Source organism: Mus musculus, chromosome 13 (assembly GCF_000001635.26).
Source record: "Mus musculus strain C57BL/6J chromosome 13, GRCm38.p6 C57BL/6J".
Classification (NCBI taxonomy): domain Eukaryota; kingdom Metazoa; phylum Chordata; class Mammalia; order Rodentia; family Muridae; genus Mus; species Mus musculus.
In genome coordinates, this window is record NC_000079.6 from 92462941 (window position 1) to 92484033 (window position 21093).

Sequence of the window (21093 nt, forward strand, 5' to 3'; positions counted from 1 at the left end):
ATTCTAAAAGTTCTTAGACTCCAGAACACTGAGAGCCCAGCCATGTCTGTTGGTGCTTGCTCGTCTGCACTTCAAGGCCCACCAGGACTGTTTGGAAGGCTTATTTCTGATTGTTGGCTCTCAGATTAGCAGGTGCCTCTGTGAATTGCAAATTTTTCAGGAGATCAGTCATGGCCTTTCATAACCCTCATGACAAATCAGTGGGAATACTGAAAACTGCACAGGAACGAAGCGCAGCCTTGGCCAGGCTTCCCCACAGCTGTGGCTCCAACCTCACGGCGCCCCTGTACGATTGCTAGGTCCGCCGTATCCACATAAAGAACCTGTTTATGTGTAAATGCTTCTCAAGTGGGGGCCTAAGAAGATATTCTCAAAAGCTAGAGTTCTGTATAAGAATCCAATTTTTACAATTTAATTTAGAGCCATAATTTAAATAATAATCTTTCAAAATTAATATACTATGCTAATTGACTTCAGAGTAATTCTTCAACACTAATTAAAACAAACAAAACTAGAAGCAGTGTTAGTGATAATAATGAGTTAATAATGATGACATGCCTGCCCAAGACAATGTCTAAAGCATTGCACACTATAAAAATAACCATCTCCTTTCCGGCCTGCACCTTCTGCTGAGGCAGATCACCAGCTTATCTGCTCCTCTGAAGAGCCCACAGTTTGAAGGCCTCCCAGGAGTTCAGCTGCATGCAGGGCAAAAGACAGGAGCCTAGCATGGCTGCCCACTGAGAGGTCCAACAAGCAGCTAAAAGAGTCAGATGTAGATACTTACACCCAACCAATGGACAGAAGCCGGGAACCACTGTGGTTAAATTAGGGAAAAGCTGGAAAAAGCTGAGAAGAAGGGTGACCCCATAGGAAGACCAGCAGTTTCAACTAACCTGGACCCCCAAGATCTCTCAGACTCTGAGCCACCAACCAGGCAGCATACAGCAGCTGATATGAGGCCCCCAACACATATACAGCAGAGGACTGCCTTGACTGGCCTCACTGTGAGAAGATGCACCAAACTCTGGAGAGACTGGAGGCCCCAGGGAGTGGGGAGGTCTAGGGGGGTGGCAGTGGGGGAATAGGGACATCCTCTTGGAGATGGGGGTTGGGGGAGGAGGTATGAGATCTGGAACAGTCAGAGGGCAGACTGGGATGGGGATAAGGACTGGACTGTAAAAAAAAGATTAAAAAATATTTTAAAAAATAATAAAATAATCTGAGGGCTGGAGAGATTGTTCAGTGGTTAAGAGCCATGTTCAATTCCCCAGCACCCAGAAAGCAGCTCACACGTGTCTCTAACTCCAGTTCCAGAGGATTTAACACCCTCACCAAGACATACATGCGCAGGCACAACACCAGTGCACATAAAATTAAAAAAAGAAAGACCTCCTTATTAGCTCAATACATCTCCTTTCTGCTTGTTGGCCAGGTTTGGTTTCAGTTGTTGGCAGTGGAGACCCTGACTCACTATGGTCTGAGACTGGCCAATGCCTCTCTTTTGCCATGATGCCAGCTACAGCTGCTCAAACAACCTGATGTTTAATTCATCTATAAATATTTTATGATTCAGTTTTCTCATGCAAGTAGAATCATAGTTACTACAAGATCATTGTGAACTTTAATGTTTTTCACTTAACAGAATTATTTTAGTGGTCTGTCCTTATTAAAGCGCCAAGCCTACAGCATGACCTATAACAAGTACTTAATCTTCCATTATGAGAGTATACCGTATATACTCAGCCAGTTTCTGAATGGAGGAGACTTGGAATGCTTTGAAACTCTGCTAGTCCTTCTCTGTGCTTACATGAACTTCTCCTAGGTAGATAAACCCTTATTGATAAAAATCTATGAACACGCCCACTGTTTCCTTAAGGAAAGAAATCAGTTTACATCTATGATGTACACAACACGCCTGCTTCCTCTACTCTCTCCAACCTGGTTAATTATTAAGCTGGGCCTTTTGCCAGATGATTGTAAAAAATATATTTTTTTGATACAGGGTTTCTCTGTGTAGCCCTGGCTGGTCCAGAACTCAGAAATACACCAGCCTCTGCCTCCCAATTCCTGGGATTAAAGGCGTGCACCACCACTGCACAGCTGTAAAAAATGTTTTATGTGTTAGAATTCTTAATCTCTCTCTGACATGTATCATAATATTATTTTACCAGAATTTCTGATTCTTATATATTCAAATATAGCAAACTTTTCTTTCATAGCTTCTGGATGTGTTACCTTTAACACCAAGAAAAAAATTTCTACTCTAAAACTACATTAAAAAGCTAGCCTCAGGGGTAGAGACACTGCTCAGTGGTTAAGAACACTTGTGGCTCTTGCAGAGGCACTGTACACACAGGTAAAGAACACCTGTACACATAAAATAAATCCTTTTTAAAACCCACCCTAGTCTGTTCTTCCTGCATTAGCAACTTAATATTCAAGTATTAAAGCAATGGAAATATATTTGCCAAAAAGAATAAGAAAAGCCGTACACATAGCTTTTTCTAGACAGTTAAATACTTCTTAAGTAGCTTTTAACCCTTTGCTTTGATAGCTGCAGTGCCAGCTTATCCCCACTCTATGCTCTGTGACATCTGGGCTTCCTACTGGCCCCAGAAAGTGCTACCCAAACTGTTTAAATATGTGTACCTTTAGAGCATACTTCAACATTTAATATATGGTACAGCTAAGTTAAATTTATTTATTTTAAGATCTTATTTTTAAGTATGTAGATGTATGTATGAGTATGTGTAGGCATGTGCAGTTGAGTACACATGCCATCAGCGGTGTGATCCCCAGAGCTGGGGCGACAGGCAGCTGAGAGTCACCTGACATGGGTGCTGGGAACTGAACTCAGGTCCTCTGCAAGAGCGATGCATGCTCTTAACTACTGGGCCATCTCTCCAGTCCTCAAAATGTATTCTTATAGTATTAGTATGAGTGTATGTATGTGTCTGTATGTGTGTGTAGTGTGTGGTGTGCGTTCATGCACACGCTCGCACACACGTGTGCATGCCATGGCTCACATATGGAGGACAGCACTGCCGGGTCAGTTCCTCTCTCCACATTTACATGGGTTGCAGGAATGATAAGGTCTTCAGCTTTCATGGCAAACACGTGTACTTGCCAAGCTACCTTCCCAACCCCAGTTAATTTCTTGTTGTATAATAAATGATTAAAAATTTGGGTGAAAAAGATTTCTGTAATGGTAGTGTTCAAAGACAAACAACCTTTTGTCTGGAACTGGAAGATGACAACATTTACTCAGAATTGCCACGTGCACAAACTGTGGAGGGCGGGGTTAACGCCATGCTCTTAAGGGCTGCTGGGAAGGGAATCTGTGCTGACCTCATCAGTCTTCATTCCTCCTTTCACCCACTGCCCTTCGATAGTTAGTATATCATGGCTTTTTTCCCCCTGTTTATGACAGAGTCTCATATAGCCCAGGCTAGACTCCAAGTCTCTGTAGCTGAGGTTGACCTTGAATTGCTAATCCTTCTGCTTCTGCTCCCCACGTGCTTAGATTGCAGGCACACACACACCAGTACACTCTGTGCAACTTTCATGCTCTCTCTACACCTTACACTGGTACGGTGATAACTGTTAGGGGTTGGCTTGGTGCTGCTATGCATTTAATGCTGAACACTGGCCCCCAAGTCAAGGAGAGCCTCATGCACACCATGCGATGGTGTGTAAACCCAGAGCCACACTTTAAAGTTAGTTGGTTAATGAATGGCTGGAGACTGTGACTGGGAAGTAGGGAGAAGAAGGCAGGACTTGAGAATGAGTGAATGGTTTGAGAAGAGACCAGAGGAAGGGGAGAGGAGGAAGAGAGGAGACCAAGAGAGGAGGGGGCTGCCATGAAAGGAGATGGACCACAAGAACATGACCAGAAGATATGGCAAGAAACAAGGGACATATGGAAGGGATATAAGTTAGAATAGCTCACAACCTGCCCAATAAAATACCAGGATTGTGTGTCTTTTATATGGGCTAGCTAGAAGAAGTACTTCTTATTACAGATAATTCATACCTGTTTGATTTTGTCAATAGCCAGAGCAACTGAGGACACGACTGCCTCACTAAAGCTGCCCTGACAGGGAACGTGACCGGCTGGGTTAGCTCGCTGCATATGTAGTCCATCTCTTTCACCATCGACCAACTGTAGCCTGAAGTGGGAAGAAAGGAATGTGCATTTGTGACTAGAGTCTTGAAAGTCAATAACTAAAACACCAAATTACCCTGGAAAAGACAACTCCATCAGTAACTTACAGATGAATTCTTAGTCTACAGAATTTCCATTGAGTTCAGAGTGAATTAAAACATGACAAGGAAAAAATTAATTGTATTTATGTATTTAATTGTTCTGCGTGGAACCCATGGTCTTGGGCACGTTAAGCATGTAGAAAAATCATTAAGCCACCTGTGGTTTGGCCCCCATAGACTCAAGTGTTTGAATGCTTGGTCCATAGGGAGTTGCACTATTAGGAGGTGTGGCTGTGGTGGAATAGGTGTGGCCTTGGTGGAGGAAGTGTGTCACTGTGGAGGCAGACTTCAAAGTCTCATATGCTCCAGCTAGGCCTAGTGTGGCAGTCCCCTGCTGCTGCCTACAGATAAAGTTGTAGAACTCTCAGCTCCTTCTCCGGCACCATGTCTGCCTGTCGGCAATGTTTCCTGCCATGACAATAATGGACTAAACCCCTGAATTGTAAGCCAGCCCCAATTAAATGTTTTCCTTTGTAAGAGTTGCTGTGGTCAGGCTGTTTCTTCACAGCAATCAAACCCTAAGACACCGCTGAGCAACAATGAAATGTCCAGGGACAGAGGTGCGCTCTACAGCCACAGTTACGCAGCTACCTCCTGCCTGAAAAGCTTCTTATGTGCTTGAGCTATCATCTGAGTTTGCTCTGTACCCGACCGAAGAAACGAGTCCAGAATATTTTACACATTCGCAAAGAGCAACTTGGTATTTGCTCAAAGCAAATTGATTGGAATTATCACCTTCATTGACTTTCTCAGGATGCCATCCTGTTGTCCAACCCAAGGAAAAGGTCACGTCCGGGAAGAAGGATGTCACGGTGTCTAGAAAGGCTTTGGCATCCACTACTTTGCTGCTCCCATTTGGCCCGGGAAGAATATCGGCATTAATCCACACGGGGCGCTGCAGGTGCTGCTTCATGTTGTCCAGGAACAGCATGGACGCTCTGACTGCTGCCAGACTGAAAAGGAGTGTGACCAGTGAGCCTCCCACACTGAGTGACCAGTGAGCCTCCCACACTGAGTGACCAGTGAGCCTCCCACACTGAGGTCTTCCTGTTCTCAAATTCAGAGTCAAATAAAAGAACTCACGTGGGACCAGAGGGAAAGACTAACATGTACCCTACCTCAAAGTACTTATACTTCATTTTCATGAAAGAAACATATAGATGATACAGGGATATGAATAATGCCAGTCCGTACCAAGCAGGGGCTTCAGACCGCCACATTTGGGTCACTAAGTGTGTGTGATGTAAGAAAAGATATAAATGTTTGCTTGCCAGCCACACCCAGGAAGCAGTAGTTGCAGGTGGCCAAGTTCTGAGAGTGGCTCCTGCCACTTCAGCCTTTGTTAAGATTGGCTCTCACAATCCTGCAGGAGAAAAAGGATTGCCTCTTTGCCTTCACGCATGATTGGGTGAATTTGGAGACATAAACACATTTCTTAAAATGTCCAGAAAGCCTAAAACAACGTATTCTTGGGGCTGGAGAGACAGCTCAGTGGTTAAGAGCACTAGCTGTTCTTCCAGGGGAACCATGTTCAATTCCCAGCACCTACACAGCAGCTCACAGGACCTGTAATTCCAGTTCCAGGGCTTCTCATACCCTCAAAAGACATCTATGCAGGTAAAATGCCAACGAACATAAAATAAAAAACAAATTTAAAAATTGTATTTCCTAAAGCTAATACAAACTCAGCTTCTTTCTGTATTGTGAACACTTCTGTGGAAATGAGAAGATATTTTAGCTCCACTTGAAAAGTGGGCTGTCTTCTCTGCCCTACAACTGTTACAGCCACAGAATTCAAAACAGTAAAGGCTTTCATTGCTGTTTTTATTTGTTTATCTGTTGGTTCTTGAGACAGGGTCTCACTGTGTACCTCTGGCTGGCCTGAAACTTGCTATGGAGTACAGGCTAGCCTCAAATTCAGAAATTATCCTGCCTTTGCCTGTCTTAAGCCTGGGAATAAAGGATGTGTCAGCATGCCCAGCTTACAAGGCAGTAAGTTTAGTATATCATTTTTACTTTGTGTGTGCATGTATGTCTTACTGTTCTCAAATATAAGCGCGTGCGTACACATACACACATGCACACACGCAAACTTAACTGGAGAACCTCGCTGCTTCAACCTTAAGGTGAATGTGCCTGACCCTTTAGGAAGGTTCACGCAGGATAACAGCTCCCTTGCTACTGTGATAGAGGCTGAGAAGCCTGGGTATGGGAAAGCCATCAGCTCTTCGGGAGGATGAGCCTGTTCATCCGTGTTTCTCTCCTGCTCTCCTACTTTAAGAGAGACATTTTATTAATTTGTGTGCTGAAACCAGAGGAATGTGACCCTTGGCCTCCATTCTCTTTACCTTGCATACTCTTCCCATTCTGTCCCTGAAATGGATGTCCTAGATTTTAGTGGATTAATAAGTAAGCCTCAGGCAGGACTTTGAATTTAGATGTTTTTATTTCTCTGTAATGCATCTGACTCCTGGTACATTGATGCCTGTTAAAACCTCAACTCTAAAATCCACAGGGAACCACAAAAGACCCTAAGTCAGTAGAACATCCAAGGAAAATAGAGCAAAGTACTCAGGATGCAGAGGCAAGTAGATGTCTGAATTCCAGGCCAGCCTGGTCTACAAAGTGAGTTCCAGGACAGCCAGGTCTACATGGAGAAGCTCTATCCCGAAAAACAAAAATAAAAACAAAACAAACAAACAAACAAAAAACAAAACAAAGAGAAAACTAGATGCACCACAATACCTGACTTCAAAGCATACAATCGGAGAGAGAGGTGGCACACGCCTGTAATCCCAATACTAGGAGCGCTGGTGGGGGTTGGGGTACTGCAATGAGGTCAAGGACTTGACTCAAAAAACAATACTACACAAACAAATGCACAACAACAACAACAAAATACTGCAAAGTTGTAGTAAATGCAACAGCATCATGCTTAAGGTCAGATTCTGAACTGTTTGAGAGACTCATTCTGAGCACGCAGGTCCCAGCCTGTGTCACTGCTTTGGAGACTAGAGAGGCTGCAAGAACTAGTTTACAGGGCAGGCCCTTGAGGGCTCCCCCTGCACTTGGTTGTAGGCTCCTCCCTTGTCAGCCGCTTGTGAACAGATTCATCTCACCAAAGCACTGCCCAGACAGCAACCACCCTCTCCAGCAAGCTGGACTGAAACTCTGAGCCAAGGTTTGATAGATAGTCTGCCAAATAGTTTGGTCATAGCAATGCAAAAGTAAACTAATACAGAACTAGTGAAGTAAGGCACCAACTAATCCTACCTTCTCCTGCATCCTTAGGAATTTCCCTTAAAATTATAAGTAACTTTAAATTGCATTTTAAGGGAAAATCATCTTTGCTAAAACCCCACAGTCAGCTAAAACTCTAGATAAAATTTAAACATCACTATGTATTAGAAAATAATGACTGTAATGCCATATAATACTCACGTATTATCATTTGTAGACCATGTGAAAGAACTAAGAAGCACAAAACAAGATCTACTAAAATTTGACTAAAATACCATTCAGCTCCACTCACAGCGGTAGTACAGTGGTTGGTTAAGAACTTAGAGTAGCTAAGGGATTCTCCTGAAGAGGACTGCTGAGCCAGTTTAGATCCCAGGACTCAGGGCCAGGGCAGCCTTCTCTGCCCATGAAATACTAATCTGCAGCACTTTAAACTTTTGGACCCCCTCCTTTTCCATATGTATAGTGTTTTGAGTGATTGCTGTGGTTTGTGATATCATGTTTCACGCCTCACAGATTAGCCTGTGCAATTGCTAATTTGGCTAGATGGTTCATCTGGTAAAGGTGCTTGCTGCTAAGTTTGATGATCTGATTGGATATCTAGGATCTGCATAGTGGAAGGAGAAAACTGACTCCAAATTGTCCTCTGACCTCCACAAGGCCTGCTGCAGTATCTGCATGCATGCACGTAAACACACACACATGCACATGCACACACACGCACATGCACACTTACTCAAAAAAAGAATGTTTACACTTTTGGTCTGAGAATGTAGCTCAGTGACAGAGCACTTACTCAGTGTGTACAAGGTCCTGTGTTTGTTCCAAGCACCACAGACAGAAAAAAGAGGTAGGGGTGAAATCTCCCTGTTCAGCGTGGTGGACAGTTCCCATCTGACCACAAGCAGGCTGTTTGTCTCCCTGGCCTCCATTTCTTCACAGTGACGGTGTGGTGGGATTGTTATGGGGGTCATATGTAAAGCACATATAAAGCTTTTAGAATTGTGTCTCTCCCCCTCTACAGAACAACACTCTCTCTTTGTCCCTGCCCTTTTCTTGACTCTGAGAATTCCCCTATGTATGTATATGCACCCATGCATACATACACATACACACTTATACATACACACCTAATTGAAAATAAAATAAAACTTAAAAGACAAGCTATGAAATAAATTTTTTTAGTGGCCTGGCTCTTCTGTGGGACACTAACATAGCCTGAATCACTAAATTAGCAGCTAGAACTTGCAATTGCACAGGCTAATCTGTGAGGCGTGAGACATGGTATCACAAACCACAGCAAACACTCAAAACACTATACACGTGGAAGAAGAGAGGGTCCAAAAGTTTAAAGTGCCACGGATTAGTATTTCGTGGGCAGAGAAGGCTGCCCTGGCCCCGAGTCCTGGGATCTGAAGCTGGCTCCTCTTAGGTGAACCCCTTAGCTACTCTGGGATTAAGGCTCTGTTAATAAAACAGATGAGCCACTCACTGTAAAAGCACCTTCTGTTCACCTGCTGTCACTGCCATCTTGGAGGCTTACTGCCTCCATCCACTCACTGCTGAATAAGCTCACCCTTCCTAACTCTCTCAACTCTGACGGGCTGGTCAGCTCAGCTGTTCTGGCTCAAACACCTTTCCACACAGAAAGGCTCAAACTGGCTTCTTTTACCTTCTAACTGAGTTGCTTTGTTCTGCCTCATACTAACTTTGGCAATATGTTCTAATCTTCTGGCATGTTCTGTCTTCCCCTGTGTCTAGCGTGTTCTCTCCTCAACCTGTCTCTGTACAACTGTTGTAGTAAACTACCCTCTCTCCTCTTCTCTCTCTGCACTGCTCTCCTAAGTAGCCTGTTTTCTCTCGGTTCTCATGAGAGGTGGGCATATCCTATTCTGTCAAATCTTTCTCTGATTTGTCATTTTGTCTGTCTCTCAATTAGATGTCACTTTCAAACATGGTGCTTCCTTCTACAAAGTGACTTTATCTTTCATTGTTTGGGCTTAATGGTTTATACTAAGGGTATGCCTTATTTCTGCCAGAGGGATTAAAGCTGCGCACTAAAGGGATGTCTGTATTTCTCAGCCAGAGAAGCCACATTGCTGGATTAAAATCCTTCTAGAACCCACCACCCACCAAACTCTCTGGTCTTCTGATGATTCTGTAACTCAGACCTTGTCAGGCTGGACATCTAGGTTCTACACAGCCACTCATCAAGGCCAAGTGACAAGGTTTGCTGGGCATTCATTCACCCACGAATGGTTAGGGTCATCTCAATAATCCTATAAGCTTTTCAAATCCTACTCACTAAAGGTTTTTATTTATGTATGGGTGCCATGTGGGTACAGGTATCCGCAGAGGCCATCAGAGGGTGCTGGGTAACTGGAGCCAGAGTTATGGACTGCTTTGAGCTACCTGACATGGCTGCTGGGAGCCAAACACGGGTCCTCTGATAACCGCTGAGCTCCTTCAGCCCTGAGATAACTTCACACTGAGGTAGGATTCAGAGATGGGGTGAAGTTGCCACCAAATCTAGGTTTGAATGGCAGTGGCCACTGGAGCTTGTGGTAATCAATTCTGCATCCAATCAATTCAAGCCATTATAGCTTCTTCATGGCCAAATGCCATAAAAAGCACATCTCCTGTGACAGACATGGGAGGGAATGACACTCACTCCTACTCACATAGTCAGTTCCTGCAAAGTAGCATTTCAAAGGATGCTTTGATTTCTGATGACTTTCAGACCAGCCTCTTTACTAATGTAAGTATAATGACATTGAACGCGCAGGTACCGCTCTGTTACGTCCTCTCCTGTCAGAGCACTGGTGGAGACAAGCACTTCCAGTTTGCCATTCTGTGTGGTCTGATAGTTACACGTGAAGCATTCCTTTATAAAAGCTGACTTTAATCTTAAAAGTCCTCAAGGAGCAATCTTAGCCATTAGCATGCTGTTGTTTTAAGTCTATTCTAGAAACACACAGAGGTCTAAATTTTCATTTCAGCTTAGAAAAGGTATAATAAGTAGTTGTGGTTGAAATAGGTACGCTCATTCCCTACAGACTCGTGTGTGAATGCTTGGCCCATGGGGAGTGGCACCATTAGGAGGTATGGCCTTGTTAGTGTGACTGTGGCCTTGTTGGAGGAAGTATGTCACCATAGGGATGGGTTTTGAGACCTCCTATGTTCAAGGGTCTTTGAAATCTCCTATGCTTAAGCTATGCTCAGTGTGGCACAGTCTCCTTTTGCTGCCTGTGGATCAAGATGTTGAACTCTCAGCTCCTCCAGCACCATTTCTGCCCGCACGCCACCATGCTTCTTGCCATGATGGTAATAGACTAAACCTCTGAAACTATAAGCCAGCTCCAACTAAATGTTTTCCTTGATAAGAGTTGGTGTGGTCATGCTGACGCTTTACAACAATAAAACCCTAACTACGACAGTCGTCACAGACAGAGACACATGTTTTAATGTTCTCCCCGAATTCTGCAGCAACACGAAGCACGTTTGTAAAAGTACCTCTTGAAATCCAACTTGATGCCCTTGTTGCTCTTCACAACCTCAGCCAGCCACTCCTGCAAAGTGTTATCACTGCTTGTCTCAGGAGGATGGGCCATGATTGGCTGGCCATGCTCTGATCCGTCACTAGGAAGAAGGACATCAGCCTCTATCATGTGGGCAGCACCTACCCAAGTAAGAGAGCTTACGTTACTGTGAACAAGGACGAAAATCGAGGAGAAGCGCCTCGGTGCCCATGTGAGAAAGAAGAGACACCGAGCAACTCTAGAATGTCAGGCACTGTACGAGGCCCGCATGCTATCCATAGATCCCAAAGCTCCTCAGCCATTATCCTGCCTACAAATCTTTTCTAGCATCTAGCAAAGTGAACACAGAAAGGAAGGGAAGTCTATTAAGCATTTGTTGGTAATAAAAATAGTATATTTGGACACAGAGTGTCCCTCAAAGGTGCTACTTGCCTAGTAAGTACTATGAGCTGACACAGGTGGTTTCGAGGAGATGCTCAAAGCGTCAATTGTGATAAGGATTGTTCGAGGAAAGGTGAACAATTCGCTGTTGGGACTTTTTAATAGCATACTAAGGAAATGTTTCCAATTTAGACCCCCAAACCTCCCTAGAGACCTCACCTTCGAGTTTGGAGAAGACAAACTTTCAAATAAAAGTACAATAAAATATAATTTCCGTGCCAACAGGGCAACTGCAAGACTCTTTATGAAAAACCTCAGAGAGATGGCTGCTCCCACATAACTATGTGAAGAGAATTTAGACTACTAAGTGTAGGTTCACAGTAACCAAACCTGTAGACCATCCAGCCCAGAGTGAAGACCATCACAAAGTAATCTAGGTTTCTGGCTTTTGGCTAAAGGAGTAGTTTATAATTTGGTAGGTAATAAACCCACAAGCTGGGGCTAGAGAGATGGCTCAGTGGTTACCTGCCCTCTTTGTTAACCACTAGCTGGATAATCTTGCAGAGGATCCAGATTCGGTTCCCAGCACCCATATGGCAGCTCACAATATAATATATATATGTGTGTGTGTGTGTGTGTGTGTGTGTGTGTGTATGTGTGTGTGTGTTTGTATGTGTGTGTGCATTTTTTCTGCCTGCATATATGCCTGCATGCCAGAAGAAGGTACCAGATCTCGTTATAAGCCACCATGCTGTTGCTGGAAACTGAACTCAGGACCTCTGGAAGAGCAGCCAGTCCTCTTAAGCCCTCTCTCCAGCCAAAGCCCACATGTTTATGGGAGATCAAACATGTACTTGGATCAAAATGAACAGAGACAGAGCTGGAGAGATGGCTCACTAGTTAAGAGCACTGACTGTTCTTCCAGAGGTCCTGAGTTCAATTCCCAGCAACCACACAGTGGCTCACAACTATCTGTAATGGTATTTGATGTCCTCTTCTGGTGTGTCTGAAGACAGCGACAGTGTACTCACATACATTAAAAAACAAAAAGAAACAAACAAAAAACAGATAGTTCAAAATAGATATCAAAACAAAAGAAGGTTGTGGATTCCCAAATTTCACAATCTGGTAATGGCCTGAGAAGGACAGTCAGGTGTCGATGTGGACACACCACCAGAGGCTCACAGGGATTTGTCTTTTAAAGAAGTTACTACAAATCTTATTTGTTTACAAGGTCACATGTATTCCATAGTGCATTGTGCAGGGCAGAGAACCCTGTATAGGAGCTGCTTTCTCCTTCCTCCAGCATGTGTGTTCCTGGGATCTCACAGTTGTCAGGCTTGGTAGCAATCACCTACACCCTTTGAGCCATTTTGCCATCCCATCAAGGGCATTTAACCTTTTAGAAAACAAATATAAATCACAATGATATGTACCAATTTGCACATACTAGGTGCTGGCTGAAGATGTAAGGAAAACCTCACTATCAATTGTAATACACAGGAGTACAATAACTTTGCAAATGCTAACATTTCCATAATATGTTCTTTAAACAGTAAAATCTGACTTGTCGTTCCTTTGCTTGCCATATAAGGGAGCTAAAAGCATGCCCCTAAAACCCTGCATATGAATGTTGATGTGCAAAGACAACAGCTCTCCAGAAAAGCTAGGTCCCCACTCTGACCATCAGGCCATGAACACTTGTAGACCAATGCCTAGTAACAGAGACATCTGGTCCTTCCACAAATGGTCAGCCTTAGAAAAACAACTTACAAAGTAAAGTTTACCCCTTAACAGCATGAGCTACAAGTACTCACGGCCTGATTGATGGTCAGAGTGCCTAAGGCATCCATCCCACAGTAAAACTGCTCACCCCACATCCTCCCTTGATTCTTGCAAAGAGGACTTTACGCCCTGCCTCTCAGGGGTGCCATTCTATCTCTGAGAATTCACCCACTGCTCTTCTTCATTTATTTCAATAAAATCTCTCCCTATCTGCTGACTTCTTTTTACCACATGCACTGCTGACCTCCTATATGCCAGTTCACAGGGCAGACAGTAAAGTAGTAGCCAAAACTGGCAACAACTCAAAGGTTTATTAGCTGATGAGTGGATAAAATGAGCTGCTTTGTGTACAAAAAGGATGCAGCAGAGATCCGTGCCACAATACAGCAACCTCAGGACCACACTCACTAAAGGAATAGCAGAAGTGAGGCAAGGAAATGCACTAGGGGTGCGGAGCAGTGTTTGATTCTGGGGTCAGGAACAGGCATTTGTCTTTAAGAAATGGCAATTTGACTGATGCCAAAGGCTTTGTGGTAGGTTACCCAGGCCTGGCATGGGATACAGCTCTGTAATTCCCACTGCATGGGAGGCTGAGGCAAAAGACAGGGTTCAATCAGCCTAAAGAGACAGTTTAATGAAAAATAAAAAGATGAGCTGGCGAGAGGGTTCAACCAAGAGCTCTGGATTCTTACAAAGAGCTAGAGTTTAATTCTAAGCACTCACATGGCAGCTCACAATTGTCCGTAATTCCAGTCCCAAAGAAGTCAATACTCTGTTCTGGCCTCTGGGCACCAGGTGCACTCATAGTGCACAGATATGCATGCAAACAAAACACTCATACACATAAAATAAAGATTAAAACTGAAAAGGGCAAAACAAGATAGACAAGTAAAAGGAACGCTGAGACGCAGCTTAGAGGTGGTGCTTGCCTGGGATGCTCCAGGCCTGCAGTCAATATCAGCACCACCAAACACATGTTCCTGGAAAGAAAGCAGCCAGTGTGAGGACAGCAGGTACCCAGCCATGCCAGAAACCGGAAAGCTGCAAAGACAGACTAGCAGAACCAGGCCAGGTGAATATCAAGACATAAGCTAGCTTGTACAGGGTTTTCTGATCACTAAGATGGCTTGAAGACTCCAAAAAAATAGCACCCATCCCTCACATGGACGCTAAGAAATAAAGCAGAGGGTTAACAGATGAGTGTCAGACTATTACTTGTGTTACCCTGATGCTAGGACAAATGGCTCAGCTTAGTAGAGAGTGAAATGAGCCTGATAATTTCTAACTGCAGCAATCATCCCTGGTCCAAATTTTGAACGAGAGTCTGTTTCCAGAGCCAAGCACCAGCAAGAACATCCACACAGCTGCTGCCCACCCTCTGGGGGAACCACACACTCACTCACGTAATCTACTGACTCTGGCAGACTGGCTCCCAATCCAGCCAAATCACAGCTCAAGACATTCTGCTTGGATTTCAAAAAATGTACTCAATTAATACCTTACCCAAGGAAAACTGAAGAAGTCAGGCATGGTAGTTCGTGTCTAGAATCCCAGCACTTGGAAGGCTGAGGCAGGAGGATCACAAGTTTGAGGCTAGCCTGGATTACATAGTGTTTTAAAAATAAAATAAAATGAAATAAAATAAGAAGACAATTTTTGTAGCAGCCACTTACTCTTCAGCGCCTCGTTCATCTGAGACTTGTGGTTGGCTGCGTGGGACCAGAGGATCTCAGCGCCGTCTTCTGCCGTGATCTGGTTGTTCCTCAGAAAATATTTCAGTATATTTTCACTCCAGGATCCTAAAACAACAATGTTTACGTTGCTTTTGATGGGAGATGTTTTTAAGGTAGATAACATGATCCTGTGAGATACAATGGCAAGACATAGTTTCTATCCTGAGGTAAATAAGCATACCCATCATCTCGTAGATAACCATTTTAAGTGTGTGTGTGTGTGTGTGTTTATGTGTGTGTGTATGTGTGTGTGCGCGCGTGTGTGTGTGTGTACATCTGCATGAAGAGCAGCTAAAATCTCATTAGCATAAGTTTTATAAACATTTTCATTACCCATCATCTTCATGGTGCACATTCCATCTCTAGATTCACTCATCCCACATATCTGCTCTGTATCCTTTGACCAACACTTCCTTGTCTCTTCGATGAATAGCCAATGCTGCTATGTCTACTTCTATATAGTCAAAAATGTTCAAGTTTTACAGGTAATGAGATAATGCAATATTTTTTTCCTGTGGCTGGCTTATTTCACTAAGCACAATAATATTAATTTAGGTTCTTATATGTAGCTACCAGCAACGGCTTTGTTAGAGTGCAATGTTATTCTACTGACAACACATAACATATCTTCTTTATCCATTAGTCTGTCATTGTAGTCTTGGGTGGCTTCCATGTCTTGGCTATTATGAATGTTTACAGACACTCATTTACAAGGTAGTGGTTTTCTTCCCATGGGTTTGTGCCCAGAAAGGGAAATGCAGGATTATAGGGTTAAAAATGTTTTTTTTATATAAAGGGGCAAAAGATATAATGAGGGAGGAAAAAAAAACCCAAGCAATTGAGCTAGAAAACATAGACTTGTGAAAGAGAACAGGTAGTATGATGTGTACGTACAACCATGCATCATGCTATAATTAGTAGCCATACAGTGTGGTCTGGAGATCAGAGAAGAAAGAGGATGAAGGAGAGTACAGAATTGCTAAAAATTAGACACTCAAGAGCAGAAATTCTAGACTGTGAACTCCAAGAACCGAGGTCCTCTGCATAGAGCCACAGTGGTATGAAAACCCTGAGGGCAGTTCCCTCTCCTCCACATTGTGTCTACCTGTGGGGAGCCGCCCTCACATTCGCCGTTACAAGATGGCGCTGACATCCTGTGTTCTAAGTGGTAAACAAATAATCTGCACATGTGCCAAGGGTAGTTCTCCACCCCATGTGCTCTGCCTTCCCCGTGATGACAACTCGGCCGATGGGCTGCAGCCAATCAGGGAGTGACACGTCCTAGGCAGAGGATAATTCTCCTTAAAAGGGACGGGTTTCGCCACTCTTGCTCTCTTGCACTCTTGCTCTTGCTCTCTTGCTCCTGAAGATGTAAGCAATAGAGCTCTTGCTCTCTTGCTCTCTGGCTCCTAAAGATGTAAGCAATAAAGCGCTTGCACTCTTGCTCTCTTGCGCTCTTGCGCTCTGGCTCCTAAAGATGTAAGCAATAGAGCTCTTGCTCTCTTGCTCTCTGGCTCCTGAAGATGTAAGCAATAAAGCTTTGCCGCAGAAGATTCCGGTTTGTTGCGTTCTTCCTGGCCGGTCGCGAACGCGTGTAAGATCTACCCTCACACCGTGACGCTCTGGGCAGCATTCACAGGCTCAGCTGGCACATACAAATACAAGCAATGCATACATCCGCCAGTGGCTTATGCCTTACCAGGTTTCTCTAGGTCTTGTTATTCAGCGCTAACCTCCTTGTGTGCCAAATATTCTGCCAACTGTTAGCTTATATCTGCCTAGCAACAGTTAAAAGCCTAAAAAAAAAATGCTATCACACATTGCCAATAAAATATTAGGAAAAGGAGGGAGTTTGAGAGATGGCTCTGTGGTTAACAGCACTGACTGCTCTTTCCGAGGACCCAGGTTTGATTCCCAGCACCATCATGGATGCTCACAACCTTCTGTGAGGTCCAGTTCCAGGGAATCAACTCCCTCTTCTAGCCTCCACAGGCACTGCATGCCTGTGACGTACAGACTGACATGAAAACAAACACTCACATGTATAAAAGTATATAAATTTTTAAATATATATTTATATATTGCAATAATTAATCTTTGGTCAGAAAATAGCACTTCTTTCATTTTGAACTACCTCAGTTCATTTTGATTCAAGTTTTATAAACATGGCATTATTTTCTGTGTCTGGGTGCTTTGTCCACCATGTCTGTGCCTATTGCCTGCAGATACCAGAATACAGCACTGGATTCTGGAACTGGAGTCACGGACAGCTGTGAGCTACTAAATGGGTGCTGGGAACTAAATTCAGGTCTTCTGCAAGTGGTTGTAAAACCACTGAGCAATCTTTCAAGTCCCAGCATGTTGGTAGTTTACATACCAAATTATAAACCATTCCTTTAGTCAGGAAATAGTGGGTCAATAAAGACAATGTCTGACATCTTTAGCAAGCACTCTCCATAAAGGAAAGAGAGATGGCTGAACACTGCCCCCAGCAGTGCCTGCTCCAGCATGAGGCCCTGTTCATGTATGCAAAAATATGCATGGCCATATTTAAATATTCAATTCAGTCATTCTAGAAGGCACATTAATTCTCAGTAGTGACAAGTACCAAGTAAGAAAACAATCAAATCATAGTATACATTCATGATTTTTTTTTTAAAATCATAATGGTTGTGGCTTTGGACACTAAAATCACACATCTCAGCGGCTCAGGATAGGTTATAAGTTCAAAACCAGCCTAGACTACACAACAGGATGTAAGTAAGATCCTACCTAAAATAAGGTTAGGAGGGACAGATAGACAGAGACCAAATGACCTAGAAAATTGGTCCTTCTTTCCTGGCACATAGGTTGTTGGAACAAACCTAGGCATTCATAAACAGTGCACGTTAGGTTTTGCCGTGGCGCCTTTCAGCTGTCTTTACACTGCATTCAGAGTGTAAAGAGTGTAAAGAGACCTTACACAAATAGTAATACACAATAATGCAGGATTTTTATGCATGCCAAATACATTTTTCTTAGGTAAACTGCTCTTCTGTACTTAGTGAATTATAATGGAGTTATGTCCAGGTAAGCTAATTGTTGGGTTAAAATAGCCTAACTCAAAATACATTCAACATACCTACAAAGCATCACAGCTCAGCTTAGTGTACTTTAAAATGTTTGGAACATATAAAGTAGGTAATTTATGGCTCATTGCAATGACCAAGGCAACTTATAAAAGGAAGCATTTAACTGGGGGCTTGCTTACAGTTTCAGAGAGTGAATTCATGGTTGTCATAGCAGGGAGAAGGTAGGCAGGCATGGGGCTAGAGACTTAGCTAAGGACTTAGATCTTATTTAAAGTTTAAGCCAAGGCAGGGGTTCGGGCCTGTCATGGGGTTTTTGAAACTTCAACGCTTGCTCCCAATGGCACACCTCCTCAAATAAGGCCAGGCCTCTCAATCCTTCCCAAAATAGTTCTACCAACTACAGACCAAGCACTCACTGGAACTTAGAAGCCCATGGGGGGCCATTCCTATTCAAACCACCACAAAGAACATCTGCCCTTTGATTGAGAAATTCTAGTTCTATGGATTTATTCCATAGACAAACTCATTTGGGAGAATATATTCCATTCAAGAAACATAATGGGGCTGGTGAGATGGCTCAGTGTGTAAGAGCACCCGACTGCTCTTCCGAAGGTCCAGAGTTCAAATCCCAGCAACCACATGGTGGCTCACAACCATCCGTAACGAGATCTGACTCCCTCTTCTGGAGTGTCTGAAGACAGCTACAGTGTACTTACATATAATAAATAAATCTTAAAAAAAAAAAAAGAGAATGTTTAAAAAAAAAAAAAAAAGAAACATAATGCATTGCCTGTAATAGCAGGAGTAAAACTTCAAATGCTTGTTAACACTACATAGGGTCCATTCTATGGCCCTTAAAATGAACAAGACAGCTCTCTAGGTACAGTAGAATTTCAGAGACAGAAGTGAAGAAAGCATTAGAGCAATGGAGCCCCTACAGAAGGAGGGGTAATGGGGACCTGTCCATGTATTACACAGGAAGGAAGAAACTAAGGCTGCTAGTCAGACGCCTTCAGCATCTTTGTGAACTTGCGTCTTTTTTTTTTTTTAAATTTCAAGAAAGCGAGGGCACAAGATATTTTACGGAACTTAAGGTTGCTAATCAGAAATAAAAGGACATTTATATGAGTGTATACATTTTAATAACAAGGTCCTTATAAGTCTACAGGGAGAAAGGCCAGTAAAAGTTGAGGTGATATAGTGAGAAGAACTCAATCAATTATTTCTGACTTGAAAGGTGCAGGAAGAGACCCTGTGAGCCAAGGGGCCAGAAAGGCAAGAACACTGTCATCCACACCTCCTGGAGAAGAGCATCCCTGTTAGCACAGTGCTCTTAGGCCTTTGAGATTTGATTCAGACGAGGGAATTGAAAACAGCTGCAGGGTGGGGCGGTGTCTCCTGTCAGAATGCCCCCTTGCGTGTTAGATGTCCTTAAGCCACAGTTATGTTGTTTCCTTTGCATAAGAAACATCTAAAGCACCAGCGCTTTTCTCTACACTTGTTCACTAAGGAAGGGCGCGCATCTTCCAAAGAGCCAGTGCCATTGTATTACAGTGTGGTATGGCTGTGTGAGCATGTGCATGAGGAGACCAGAGGACAGTCACAGATGTCATTCTTGTGTTTTGAGAGAGGGAGGCTTGCTAACCTGGAGCTTACCAAGAAGACAACTCTGAGTGGTGTGCTATCTCCTTCCATGGATCCATCTGTTCCCATCCCCCCCAGTGCCCTCCTGTACCAGGGTCCCTGGTTTTCACACAGGCTGTGTGGATGGAACTCTTGTCCTCATGCCTGCAAGGCAAGAAGCTTTGCAAATGAGCTCTTTCTCCAGCCCTGCCAATGTGATTTTGACACCTACCTCTCCCTCTTTTGTGGGCCTCGTGGGAAGAAATACCTAAGAAATTGATATTGAATTGATCTACTATGGGTTGGGAGGGGAAAAGTCTCACCTTACCCAATAAATATGCACCATAAACATTTACAGAAACTTTCTTAAAATTCACAGTACAAAACCAGAGGGAGGCCCCCAACCTTGAGAGAGTCCACTCTATTCCTTCTTTGACGTTTGATAAATATAAGAACAAATAAAAAGAGTGTGAAGTTGAAGAGAGGTTTGGTAAGATCTGGGGGAGAGGGAAAGATAAATTGATCAAAATACATTGTTTAAAATCTTCAAAGGTTTTATGCAAAATAAAGAAATATTTAATGTTTATGTGTGTGTTAAAAAGCAGAGACGGAGAGATGGCTCAGAGGTTAAGAGCACCAACTGCTCTTCAAATTTGAAGGTCCTGAGTTCAAATCCCAGCAACCACATGGTGGCTCACAACCATTCGTAATGAAATCTGATGCTCTCTTCTGGGGTGTCTGAAGACAGCTACAGTGTACTTACATTTAATAAATGAAAAATCTTAAAAAAAAATAAAATAAAGAAGGTAGAGGGCTGAAGAGATGGCCTAGCAGTTAAGGGCACTGACTGCTCTTCCAGGGGTCCTGAGGTCACTTCCCCAGCAACCACATGGTGGCTCTCAACCATCTGTAATGGAATCCGATGCCCTCTTGTGGCGTGTCTCAAGACAGCTGCAGTGTACTCATACAAATAAAACAAAACAAACAAACAAAAAGTGAAAGGTTAAAAAAAAAAGATAATGTGGTATGTATGTAAGACCTTTTTGGAAGGATCCACCCACGAATGTGTAGCAGAAATTTGAGGGGGAAATGGGCTAATGATTGGGAAGGACTAGAGACCTTACTGAACCATTTTGAACTTTTAATATCAAAAATGAATTTTCCTTTTGTATCTAAACAATCGATTTACCCTAAATTGTTTCTACCTTTGTCACACGGAGATACTCTTCGGCCTCAGTTAAATCAGCCACCACTTGAACACCCCGCAGACACTGGCATTTACAACTCAATAACAAAACAGGAAAAAGAGTAGGCGGTACCCTGCCCGCTGAACCCTCCACACTTACCCGGGCCCCCTGCACATGCTGCCATGGTGACAGACAGACGCAGCGATCTGCGCAGGTGCACAAGGTTGGCAGTCTCCTGGTTGTCTTCCTGGCGGAAGCCAGATGA

At 43.5% G+C, this 21093-nt stretch overlaps 1 protein-coding gene across 1 annotated transcript in view; it reads right to left on the minus strand.

Moving 5' to 3' along the window:
• Window positions 1-21091, minus strand: part of Fam151b (family with sequence similarity 151, member B) — a 34412-nt gene extending 13321 nt beyond the window's left edge. The window contains exons 1-5 of the mRNA NM_001163627.1: window positions 20988-21091; window positions 14888-15013; window positions 11023-11188; window positions 5005-5222; window positions 4037-4172 (exon numbers count right to left, since the gene is read on the minus strand). Of these exons, the coding sequence (NP_001157099.1) occupies window positions 4037-4172; window positions 5005-5222; window positions 11023-11188; window positions 14888-15013; window positions 20988-21012 (671 nt within the window). The 5' untranslated portion in view covers window positions 21013-21091. The remainder of the gene's footprint in view (window positions 1-4036; window positions 4173-5004; window positions 5223-11022; window positions 11189-14887; window positions 15014-20987) is intronic.
• Between the last annotated feature and the right edge of the window lie 2 nt (window positions 21092-21093).